The 13,474-nt window shown below is 40.2% G+C and overlaps 1 protein-coding gene across 4 annotated transcripts in view; it reads right to left on the bottom strand.

Annotated features, from left to right (window-relative positions):
• Window positions 1–12,386, bottom strand: part of SHC3 (SHC adaptor protein 3) — a 46,927-nt gene extending 34,541 nt beyond the window's left edge. For 2 of the 4 annotated variants that reach the window (XM_048504091.1, XM_048504092.1), the window contains exon 1: window positions 11,592–12,386. In XM_048504091.1, coding sequence (XP_048360048.1) covers window positions 11,592–12,119 — 528 coding nt within the window. In that variant the 5' untranslated portion in view covers window positions 12,120–12,386. The remainder of the gene's footprint in view (window positions 1–11,591) is intronic. The other 2 variants (XM_048504093.1, XM_048504094.1) reach the window with 2 other exon arrangements.
• Window positions 12,387–13,474: the final 1,088 nt, after the last annotated feature.

Raw genomic sequence — 13,474 nt, 5'->3', positions numbered from 1 at the left:
CCGCAGCGGCGCAAAGCCGCTGTTTCCCAATCTCACTCCCCGAGCGAGATTTTCCGGAAACAGCGGCTTCCAACTGCTGTCGTGAAAACAGCAGCAGCTGGAAGGCACCATGTCCCCCTGAAAGCTTACCTCGTCTCCTGGCTTCTAGCTTTCCGTGCATGAGAGCCAGGGGACCACACTGGCCTCACGACTCTGGCCATTAGCTCCAGCCCTGAGGCGTGTCCTAGCCTCTGCTGGCAACAGTGGTGACCAGGGGACAAACTTTCAGAGATAAGCACTCTATGGTCTACAGCAACGGTACCAATTTCGAAATAACGCTTTGTGTGAAGGCTCGCGCTGCCATATACCGCCCTCCCAGGACCAGATCCATGCCACACGCCAGTCCCGGGGGGTGTCCCGTCCCTAGAAGCGTCTTACGCCGACACACCTCCACACCGTTGTGGTGCAGAAAGGGCCCTGGTCCCAGACTATTTCAGTTTATCCCCTGCCTTCCACACACTCTCTTTAGCTACTCATTTCTGCCTCACACTTTTTGTAGGTTTTGGGGGATTTGTTCCAATGTGTAATTTTTCCTGTAAGTGTTTGCATCAGTTTTGTTCTGGTATTTTTCAGATTCAGGCTTATTGGACCTGAAAGTTTTTGGTAAAGCTGAAAAATCCAACTATCCATACCAGTAAATGGCTTTTGGGGGCTTTTTTCAAGAACCCCAAAAGTTTTTTAACAATTAAAGTCTATTGGGATTGTTTTCAAGGTTCTGGGAGGGCTGCTTTTTAAGGTAGAGACACCAAATTTGCAGAATAGTTGCTGATGATTATCCTTAGAAGAACCCTCAGGTTTGGTGATGTTTGGTTCAAGGGGTGGGTCCCCAAAGAATGTGCCCCCATCTTCCCTGGGAAACAATTGAAAATTCCACTGGAAGATGGGGACATAAAACTGAATCTCCTGAATCAAACTTTACCAACCATGGGAGTTCTTAGGACTGCCTGGATCTATGCTGCAAATTTGGTGCCTCTACATTGAAAAATACCCCCAGAGCCCTTCCCCCAAAATTACCCATAAACTTTAATGGGTCAAAGTCACACCCGAGCATCTATGGAGAAAAAAGTTCCTATCATTGACTTTAATGGGAAGATGGACAATAGTTTTCCTCCAATTGCATTCAATTTGAAATGTCTGTGGGGCTCTAGGGGTTTTTTCCAAGGTAGAGGCACCAAATTTGCAGCGCAGCTGCAGCTGACTCTCCTCAGAAGTACCCCCAAGTTTGGTAAGGTTTGGGTGGGAGGGGATCCAATTTTAAGGGCATCCAGTTTTCCTCCATTTGGGTGCTCTTAGAATTGAACCCACTCAAATGTCACCTAACTTGGGAGTTTTTCTGAGGAGAGTCACCAGCAGCTGTGTTGCAAATTTGGTCCATCTACCTTGACAAGTAGCCTTCCTGGCCCCCACCCAAAAGCTCCACAAAGATTTCCAATTGAATGCAATTGTAGCAAAACAGTTACCCTAGGTCCCCACTCTTCCATTGTTTCCAGTGGAGGAAAAAAATAAACTTGCATAATGTCAGGCACTTGAAGGTGTGGAGGCACTTTTGAAGCCCAGAGAAACTCACAAGTCAATCCAATACAAACAATGAAATCCAATACAAATACAATCTAATACTCAGCAAAACTGCAAAGATACAAGAACCATGAAACCAAACAGGAGAATACAACCAGTCCCTCTAGCCTCACAAGGATTTTTGGCATGTCTTTCCCCTATCCCACACCAGAAGACAAGGGTTTTCAAGAAAAAGAAAGAAGTGGCGAAGGAACCACCTCCACACACACACACACAAATAACACCCAAGAAAAACAGCTCAGAAAAAAACCAGCAGAGTCACCCATGCACACTATGCCCCCAAAATACAAAAAAAACCATTTTAACTGCTTTTCACAAGCAGGGAAACCAAACCAAAGTCTAGGCAACTGAAGCCCTTTAAGCCGTTACAAGGCCCTGACCCCCCTTCCCCACAAACATGCAAAAAAATAAATGCGCAACAGGCATACATCACAAAAAAACAAATAAAGTAAACCAAATTGTTTAGAAAATAAGTCAATCATTTCAAACTATTCAACATCTTTTGACTAGGGTGGTAAGGAAGGCAGGAGGAATCCAATACAGGCATGCAGTAATCCAAGGGATGAAGCAATTGAAGAACCAGAAATCAGAGAGAGAAGCAGCAACTAAAGCCACACTTTACACACTGAACTCTCTCAAACATCAGTATGGAATGGGGTCTGCTGGAGCCAGTCCTTCTATTTGGCTATGCACAGAACATTTTGAAAAAAATCCAGGCCAAAAACACCTTCTGTGATTGGCCAAAAAGCATTGTTGTCCCTAGCTTGAAATCTTATTGGTCACTCTGACTTTCTGCCTCCACTTCCACCCTCCCTTCTCTAGAGGTTCTTACAGTCCATAGTAAGACAGCAGCAGCCTAACAAAACTGCAATACAAAGCCATTGGCCAAATAGGAAAGCTCCAGTGAGCTCTACTATTTGTTCCTTTAGGATGCCTCATCCTCTTTCTCCTGCTGCCCTGGAAACCAGCCACAGGGAAAGAAAAGGGCACCATTGCTCCTTCCAGAAAAACCCACCAAGGGAGGGGAACTTTGGCCAGTTCAGCAGAACCCACCTGGAAGCCCAGCAGAGCATTTTTGCCACCATCACACCCCCACACACTCCAGTGGCTTTTTCTAGTTTGTTTTTGGTTTGGATGATTCCAGATATATAACCTTAGTTTCCAGTACTTTTGTTCCAGTACCAATTCTACCCCCCCCCCCAATTATAGCCCATGTTTTGCCATCATAACTATGAGACAGCCCCACAGCCTATAGAGTTTTTTTTAAATTTTCATTAAAGTTTTCAATTTTTTAATTTTGTAAAATTACAGCACTTTATCAATATAGTGGCATAAGATAGCCAGAAGTGATCATTACTGTTCCAGGTCCATCTCTGAATATATCAACTCCTTCCCCACACCCCACCATGGAAAGAAGGATTTTTCTTGCATAGGCATGGCAGTGGTAATCCATATAAAATGTGCCCCATAAGCCTCCATCCACCTTAAAAATTCTTCCTATTATTATGAGTTGGGGGGGGGGGTTGTTATCACTTCCTATTTTGGTGAGATCACATGGCAATCCCCACACATGCACATTTTTGGTACCATGCACGTAGGTAAAGGGGGGGGTTCTCGAGTTTGAACCCCCCCCCATTCATGTCCGAAGCTCCGCCCACCAGTTTGTGGGTTTTAAAAACATTTTAGTTCTTTTTGGGGTTTTGGCCTGCAGGGGGCACATTGTTTGGGCTAGCAGCACCAAACTTTCAGGGATTGTTTGGGGGACTCCCTTGATGATAGTACCCGGGTTTGGTGAGGTTTGGTTCAGGGGGTCCAAAGTTATGGACTCCCAAAGGGGGTGCCCCCATCCTCCATTATTTCCAATGGGAGCTAATAGAAGATGGGGGCTACACCTTTGTGGGTCCATAACTTTGGACCCAGGAGAGTCTCTTACTGATACCACCCAGGTTCTGTGAAGTTTGGTCCAGGGGGTCCAAAGCTATGGACTCCCAAAGGGAGTGCCCCATCCTCCATTGTTTTCAATGGGAGCTAATAGAAGATGGGGGCTACACCTTTGAGGGTCCATAACTTTGGACCCCCTGAACCAGACTTCACCAAACCTGGGTGGTATCATTAGGAGAGACTCCTAAAGATACCCTGAAAGTTTGGTGCTTCTAGCTTAACAATTGCACCCCTGACAGCAGGTACCCCCCAAATTTTTCCAGATTCTCGTTTTAAATCCACCCTCTTCGGCATAGATTTAAAGGGAGAATCTGAGGTCCTCAGTTTAGAAGAAGAAGAGTTTGTATTTATATCCTCCCTTTCTCTCCTGTAGGAGACTCAAAGGGGCTTACAATCTCCTTCCCCTTGCTCCCTCACAACAAACACCCTGTGAGGTGGGTGGGGCTGAGAGAGCTCCAAAAAGCTGTGACTAGCCCAAGGTCACCCAGCTGGCATGTGTGGGAGTGCACAGGCTAATCTGAATTCCCCAGATAAGTCTTCACAGTTCAAGTGGCAGAGCAGGGAAACCCGGTTCCTCCAGATTAGAATGCACCTGCTCTTAACCACAACGCCACATTGAAAGTGATGCTGTTTCAGGGTGGGGGATAATCCACCCCAAAACAGCATCACTTTCAATGTTGTTTAACTAGGGACCCCAGATTCTCCCTTTAAGGTGGATTTAAAAGGATAATTTGGTCTCTCTAGTTTAAATGCCATTGAAAGTGATGCTGTTTGGGGGTGGATTCCAGCATCACAGCCGCTGCCCAGGGCGGGGGGCGCAAAACTCAGATTTTGCACCAGGCTCCATTCTCCCTCTATGCCTCTGCCCAGAGGGGAGGGGCAGGGGAGGGCAGGGGAGGGGAGTCTGCCATCCCCGACCTCAAAGAGCTGCTTTTATAAGCGCTAGGCCAGGGGCGGGGCTTGGGGAGGCGTGGCCATGCGCTAGGGGCGGGTGGGGGTGTGGCCCCACCCCCAAACCTCCCCCCCCATAAAAAATCTATACCTATGTCCCTGTTTGGTACCACAACTGGTCACAGAATTGCCATCATGGCAGTCTGTCAGTCAGTTACTGCTAAGCAGGTACTGTCAGACCAAAACAAATCTCTTTCATAGTGTAGGAGATAACTGTCAAGCACATGAAGAATTGTTACAAATGTTGTCAATTTAAGTTTGTTATCCATATCCACAAGCTTAATATAAATGGACAAGAAAGCCAAGATGTATTTGTTCCAGGGCTATGTTTCAGACTATTCAGAACACCAAAGTTTACCTATACAGAAATATGAACTCTGTGCTGTATCAGTATCATAAAACAATTACAAAATATTGCTTCTTAACGCAATCACTTATTCCCTAATGAAATAGCATATCAAGCACAAATGTTTTATCGGGAGTTATTTTAGTCTTCAGTTCCTTTTGTGATGTCATTGTTAATTACAATAACAATTATAATAGAAATATGTCATAATAGAGTGGTAAACTTGGGCTGGGATACCAGAGTTTAAATGTCCACTTATCCTAAAATTTATTGGGTGGTCTTGGGCCTCAGCCTAAACTGCCTCAAAAGATTGCTATGAGGAAAAAATGGGAAGAGAAGCAAGAGACATCCATGCTTACTGGCCTAAGATCCTTGTAGCAAAGGAAAGGAAAGTAGTCAGTTTTTTAAAAATTACAAGCAACGGCAACAAGAAATACAATTGACTTGACCTTTCTGTTATCTGCACGTCTCTGTCCCTTTTAGTATGAACTTTCAGTAGGAGCTTTCCCACTGGATGATGTGAGCAAGTTTAATTTTATATGTGACAGAGAAGTCTGGATCAGGTGTATGGTCTGTCCCCAGTTGCCATTTCATCACATGCAAAATGGCTCAGATCAACTCACAGAATGAACAAACGGGCTGACGGGTTGATATGTTGTCCCAATATAGCTGACCCTATTTATTGTTTTCACCTTGTTGCTTAACAAAGACATTTCTCTAGAATGAAATGCATTGTGGAGACTAATGCTAATCTTTAATGGAGGAGTTCAATGTTTTCCAGAAATTACTTTGTAAAAATCAATCCCTATAGTGCAATGATTTGGTTTGTTTCCCTCTCCAGTCCATTAGAGCTTTGTTGGGCATTTTGTGAAGCTGAAATTTTGCTTTTAAGTAACTGGGTCATTGCTCAGATCATTGCTCAAACTAGTGTGATCTGATGGTTCCAATGCTGCTGGACCCAGAGGCACTGTATCTTATCTCCATTCTCCCATGGAGTCACTAAAAAGCCTGAGAAAGGTTGACTGACCTTTAGGTAGCAACACACATTTGTTTTCTTCATTTATCCCTTGACTTTTGCCTCAATGGCAACCCAAAGTGGCTTATATAATTATCATCGCCTCCATTTTTATCTCACAAAAACCCTGTGAGGTATGTTATGCTGAGAGTTATTTGCCAGTGAGTTTCCACAGCAGCATTCAAAGCTGGGGCTTCCAGATCCCAATCTAATACTGGTAACATTATTAACACTAATAATAGGAAGACTGCAATGGAATTTATGCACTAAAATGTGTTATGTAGACTATTTTTAACAATTACCAAAGCCTTTATAGCAACAAAAGATATTTCAGAAGTTCTTAATTTGATTATGAGAAAAAAAATTAAGCAACATTTTCTCCAAACATTGCAAAATAAAGGTTTACACTTGTGTATATTTGATCTGTATTAGGAGAGTATAAAATTCAGTTCCATAAAGAAATGTTGGGAAACATTGTTTTATATGCATCACATAGATTCCCAAGAGGTCAGTGTACATTTTAGTATTCCACTGTGCAGCTGTGAGTCAGTACATTTTATTTTAGGCTCTTCTTTAAATAGCTCAAAGCTGTTTGCAATTAATTTCCTGATCAATCGTGTGATGTCTGGGGCTGTAGTATGAAGATATACACTTCAAAGGACTCTTAAAATTCTACTGTAAATAAATGATAACAAAAAATAGTAATAGCAACCTGAATTTATAAAATGTATGCACAAACACAGACACATACAGAGGCACCACACAAACATGCATTATGCAGCAGTACAATTGTTCTTTGTTCTGTACTTAAGATGAATTACTAGTGTTACCAAATTACCAAAAAATTGTACCCATTTGCAAAATGCATTCCCAATAGCATCACAGAGCAGTTTGTGTCACTCATCTTCCAGCAGCCCCTTCAGACACCAAACTTTCACCATATCAAAGTAATTGCTATAATTCTTTGTCTAAGGTATGTCAGAAACCATCCAAGAGAGCTACAGAAAGTAGCTATAGATTGATCAACAATATGATTTTCAGAGGGCCTCACTTGCACACTTCCTGACTTGGCTTCTCCCTCACATATGTGGCATTCACCCACTCCTTTACCCTACCTATGTTTCACCTAATGCAATTGTTCTGTTTAGTTGACTGCTATAACATTACCAGATGTCCGGGTTCACTCTGATGTGGACCTCGTTCAATTGTGTGTGTGGTCTACCATTCAGTGGATTGTGACTTTTTAGGGGTTACATTTCAGAATGTTTCTTGTCTAGTTTTCATCTTACCATTTGTAGGTAAGGTCGTAACAATACCTTTCTCTAAGAAAAAATATGGCAAAGTTTCTGTGGATAAAATTCAAAAATCCACTGGATAATTCCAGTTCTAATGTTGCGTGAAATTAATGTGAGATTTGAACTGTTTTGGAAAATATACTACCAAGAATACACTACATCTTTTTTTAAAAGCACACATACAATAATTTCATATGAATAATAATATATGGCAACTGCTAGATAATGAAAATATTTTAACATATCCTAATTGAATTCAGCAGTGATTATTACTACTTCCAATGTTGTTGTTGCCATTATGAATGTATACGGTGCTTTACAAAGTGATATATGCCAAAAATGACAGATGTACTCTCAAAGCAGCTCACATCCAAACATTTCAAGAGTATGGAAACAAAGGGGAAAGGAGATAATTTGTTTTGTATGATGAAAAGTTACTGTTAATTTATTTCTCCAGTTGTTAATAATGTTACACATGTCGCCCATTAGTTAGAATGGTTTTTTAATCCTGTTTTGTATGCCTGTTGTTGTTGTTTCCAATGTGCAGTGTTGTTTGTGCGCATTAAGTGCTGTCAAGTTGCTTCCAGTTCATGCCGATCTTATGAATCAATTGTCACCATATGGCTATCCAGGAACAGTGAAAGATCCACTGTCAAGAAACTGAGTTCCTCTGTACAGTTTCTTGTTCTCTCAGCCATTGGTTCACTTTGAGGTCTACATTCAAATAGTAGAGTGGAATTTAACCATGCTGTAATGTAACCAAGCTCTGATCTTTAGAAACTAATAAGGGACTAGGTGCTGGTAATAAAATATGATCTCAAGATTGACTCCCTAGGTAGCCAAGGGCATAGGATGATGGCTCCACAATCCAACTAATTATGCTAATGACATGCACCAACAATCCCACACTGAGAATCTGGGATGTCAGTGGTATACAGTCCTATCTAATGAAAACACCCCTGTCCTGTGATGTTTGCTGCCAAACAACAATAAGCTGGTCATGCCTAGACTAAGTTTCAGCTCTTTCAGTTCCATCCAGTCTATCACTCCCCAGTATTTGATGGAAACCAGAGATGGACATGGAAGTCATCCACGTGCAGGTAACAATGCAGCCAATTTTTCTTGACAATTTCTTCCATGGTTTCATGCAAATCTTAAGTAGCATAGAGATAAGGGATAATTCTGAAGAATCTCACGTCAGGGTAAAAAAGCAGTTTGTGCAACACTACCTCCAAGAAGATGTAACCACTACTTAACAGAGCCAACCAGCTTAGCAAGGTGGTCCAGAGAGATATCATGGTCAATGCTGAAAGCCACTGAGAAGTATGGAAAATCTAGTAGTGACAAATTCCACTTGCCCATATTGCTGTGTGGGCCATCCACTAGAGCAGCCAAAGTAGCTTCCAATTAGATCAACCTGAAAGCAGAATATGGATTTTGGATGAATATAAAGTGTCATTATTCCCATAAATCTCTGCTGTTGAGTTGCCCCACCCATTTGAACACCTTTGCCCAAGAGCAGAATATGAGAAATTAGCCAGAGGTTGTCCAAGCTGGAAGAGTAAAGGGAAGATAATTTAGGAATTGTATCTCTAGATACTCTTTACATTAGATGTGTGCAAATGGAGGGCCCACAAGACTCTTGGGCGGGGGGGAATCCTATCCTTCCTTACTCACATTTGCTTGACAGACCAGCCCACTGACTGCAGCACCCTAACTTGCAGTGTAACTTTGCTTAGAATTTTGCATTTCACAGTCTTACAATAAATAAATAAAGATTATTGTTAAAGCCTACAGCTGGCTTCTCAAAACGTATACATTCAAATACTGTGAAATGATTTGGTTGCCATTTAATGGACCAATCTTGTCATTCTCAATATGTTTAAAGCTGAGTAAATACAAAGCATTAAAGGAATGGAGATAGGTATGCCTGTATTACAAGTAGTTGACAAACTCCTATAGGTTTTCAGAAGATACCTGTCATTATCAGTAGTAATGACAATGAGAGATGCTCAACTGAAATGCCTCAGTGGTGGGCTGGATATTAATATTCAACAATTACTTTTTAAAATCAGACATTGTAATTTTTATTCTTCTTGGACAATAGAGGTTTTGTAGTGTTTTAGTATGCATTGTCATTTCTGCTTTCATTCACATTTGTCTTGAATATATCAGGTCTCAGAAAAGTTGTCATTCCCAGCAATGTATTATGTTTAAAAGCCTAAGTTTTTAACAGCTGAATATTCCAGCTTTCATTACAAGCCTGTGCAAAGTTACATGTTTCTTTTATCTCTATTTATTTTTTTGATCAATTTTTATCCTACTATTTTTAAATCAATCTTAAACTAGACTACTTTTACATAAGGACCACTGAAATCAGCACAATGACTGCACACCTGATTATGAACAGGTTTAAACATTTAAAAAGTCTTAACTGTAATGTTTGCAAAGGGGATATTGTAAAGGGAAAGGGACTTTACAAAAAAAAGGGAAATAAAGTAGAACTAATGCTTTAAAATACACACAGAGAGAAATTCACCTCCCCTTCCAAGGAAAATTTGTTTTATAAAGGATTACACAAGTCTTTAACCCTAATCCGGTTTTAAACATCTAGCTGCACTAATTAACAACAGGGGACCCTCAGAGGAGGTGCACATCCTTCTCTAAAAATATATATAGCCAGTGCAATGGGATCTGAATGGATTTTACGACATAGATGGGAATACGTATGCAGATGTGCAACTTTGGGCATATTGATTATCTTGCACCCTTGCCAGATCACAGCATATTTTCCCACATACTGTGCTTATAGTCTAGTATCTTGCATTTCTAATAAAATAAAATATTCATTATGGCTTTTCAGACTATGTTTTTTTGGAAATGTGGGCAATCACAACTGTAACATCTAAAATAAATTTTGCAATATTAAATTATAAGTGATAAAATGCCTATTTGCTTTTCATTGTTAGGACTGAGCCTTGTTAGTTAACTGCAAAATAAATAATTAGGCACTGGAAACAAATCAGAATTATGCTTATGTTTTATGACTCACAACACCTCAGTAATAAAATATAGGCATTGCTCAATTTTCTGAACTTTGTAAACAGCATGCAACTTTGGTAGACAGCATTTCTTTCTTGACCAGAATATTAATTAGTGGGATAATAGCAGAGAGTAGCTACTCTGAAGTCTGTCCTCAAATTACTTGCCTCTTTAACTGTCAAATAGCACTTAGCATGTAAGCTAAGGCTGCAGTCATGATCTCATTTCATTTTACATGCCATGGACAGTTTGATATTACCATGGGGGAGGGGGACTGTAATCTTTACTAAATATTACTCTGAACAAAATCCCTGATTGTAATTACCATAGTGAAACAATCACCATGTCTCATAGCCGCATCTGACCAAAGAATGCTTTTAAGATGGACGGACATACGAACCAAGGGGTCCCAGACTAACTGCAGGTTAAGAGGACCCTGTTGCACAACTTCAAATGCTGTAACTTTTTCCTCTGAGAGCATCAAGCTTTATTTTGTACACATTAAAATTTATTTTTAAGATTTTTTTGTTTTGCCTAGCACTACAGCAAATTAAAAATCTGTTCAATTAGGAAGACTTTATCATCTAAAATGCAATATTTGAGACAGGTGATCTGGGTACACTTTGGATTCTTTCTTTCCTGTCAAGCCAGCCATCAGATAAATCTGCAAGTCTTACGTTATTATACCCTGTTCAGAATATACATTAAGAACATTCAAATGTGTCAACCACATTGACTTAGACACATGTGAGGTTGTTTTGGTTGTTCACTGCATCTAGACTATCAGTATGCTGAAACAAATGCTGTTAAAGTGGTTGAATGTCTGTTATGTAAAACAAGACTGCATTTTGTCTGCACCTCTCGGAGACAGAATATTTTGTGTTTCCAAAATAAGGAAAATACTGCAAGCTGTGGCTTTTGCACAACACATATTTGAAAATTTAAACACACACACACACACATAGATTTCACCAGAGATTATTTAAGGTTTAAATGTGGTAAAGGTAAGCACAGGACCATGCCACACAAAGGTTATTCTTACCTCTTGTACTATAGGTAGCACCAGACACGCTTGAAACCTATATCTATAATATTTGTGTGATATTCCAAGGGAAAACCAAGCCTTTTTAAAAAAAGAAATATTCCTTTTCCATTGAATTAAATAATTTCAACTGCCAACAAGTCAGCATGCATGTTTCCTTAATTAAAACAAATTAACATGGTTTTCTGACAATGTCTTTCTGTACTTATCATTCCTCACAAGACTCTCAGAAATGAAATGTGCAAATAGAGGTCCTCTTAGCCTCTCCGGCCTGCTACTGAAACAAGAAAGATTTTCCATTGATTAAAAAAGAAAAAAGAGTGAATGGAAAGAAAGCAGACCAACCTTCACAATGTACGTCACTCCGGGTCCCAGTATCTTCTCATTTGAATGTAGCCATCCTTGGGAGACTTTGTTTGCAACATTGCTCCCTTGATGCCAGTCTTCACCTCCCAGATGCATTTCTTCTGTCCAGCTTTTTTTCCCTGTACTCATCTTGCTCTTGCCCTGCTGAGAAGACGGAGCAGCAGAGGCAAGATTACATGTGTTCTCTGAAGCGTCTGCTGCTGAGCTACCCTGCAACTTGGAGACAGCAAGTTCCTTCACTGCAGAGGAGAGATTTTTGATACCCAAAAGGCTGCCTGTGTTCGAAAGTTTCCGGTGGGACACTTTGTGCATAAGAGTACAAAGGGTAGTTGGTCCATCCTGGTCCTTCTGGAGAACCTCAGGCAAGACCAGGTATGGTGATGGTGATGGTGTCGAAGTTGTTCCACTTGCTGAGATCTTGCTGTTCATGGACAAATTATGGATAAGATCATCAACTGATGTCACCAAATCATTCCTGAAGCGGTTATATTTGGTACGTTGAAGCATGCCCTTCTATCTGGAACCGTGCGTACATTCATGCAAATCAAGGAATTCCTGTGCTAACATAGCAGATGAACAGCCAAAATGGTCAGTAAAAATTTGTTTATGTGGGGAATTTCTTTCCTTTAAAGAAAAAAAATTAAATGAATTTTGCTTACGGTTCCATGGTCAATCTTGGTAAAGCGGTAGTTTTTGTGTGCAAGAGAAAGATCCCAGTCCTGCTCAGAGCTGCCAAGTCGCTCACAGTAAAAGCATGACTCACACAAATGAGAAGGTCCCTTTTCAACAAAAGGCTCAGCGAACACTGCAAATCACTTCCTGTAGGGGGAAAATATCCACCCACTTACAGCACACCACTACCAATCTATTCTCAAATTTTCTTTATCTTAAACAGATTTTTTCCCTCATCTTTCCTTCCTACACTTTTTTACAATCATGGGTCAGTGCCTGTGATAGCTTTAAATAACTGCATTAACTTTTTTCCCACCTGAATTACTATCCTATTAAAACCTGATCCCCCCCTTCCCCCAATATTCTAGACCTATCACTCTATACAATATGTCATAGTTAGGCAGAAATACACTAACATTTTAATGAATAACATTTCTGTAAACTCCAGCACACAAATTACTGACAAGGTTTTCAGACAACCAAGCTACACAACAGCATTACACATTCAATGGTGAGTGCTAAAACTATAAATAAAGAATCTGATTTGTTTCTTTCAGAAAATATAAAATCTATTTTTAATAAATGCTTTATCTTAAAAGGTTGTTTCACAGAATAATGCTTCCATTGCTGTTTTTCTTGGGAAAACAACCGTACCTAATCCCCTCTCCCTGCATTGATACGTTTTTTTTAAATGCTCATGACACGAAGTACTTCTTATGGCTGAAGAAAAATACTTTCTGATCAATGACAATGTCAAGAGGCTTCTAAAATATGGTCCCTTTCAGTCTGACTGTCCATAGCACAAGGTACTTTAATCGGAGCTTTCACTGCTTAATTTAAAGTTGAAAATCCCTAATGAGAGAAGCCTGTTTAAGACTTTGTAGCAATGTTCTGGTAACTCTTTATTTAAAAATAAAAATGAAAAATACTGGTGTTTACACCAATAACAATACAAAACACACTTTAAAATCCTAATTTGAAAAGATAACTAGCTAACATATCAAAAATTTTAAAAGACTCCATCTATTTGTTGTAAGCATGCAGAATTTAACATTAGCTACAAAATCTGAATTATACACTGGTGACTGAGCTCTAGCCACACTGCAAATTATGAATCTAACTATACTGAGAGAAGACCGATCAGCATAATGGCACTGCAACTTTTTAAAAAGCAAAGCAATCAAACTGCA

This window comes from Sphaerodactylus townsendi, linkage group LG07 (assembly GCF_021028975.2).
Source record: "Sphaerodactylus townsendi isolate TG3544 linkage group LG07, MPM_Stown_v2.3, whole genome shotgun sequence".
In the NCBI taxonomy this organism is placed as follows: domain Eukaryota; kingdom Metazoa; phylum Chordata; class Lepidosauria; order Squamata; family Sphaerodactylidae; genus Sphaerodactylus; species Sphaerodactylus townsendi.
This window is presented reverse-complemented; position numbering and strand designations above follow the sequence as displayed.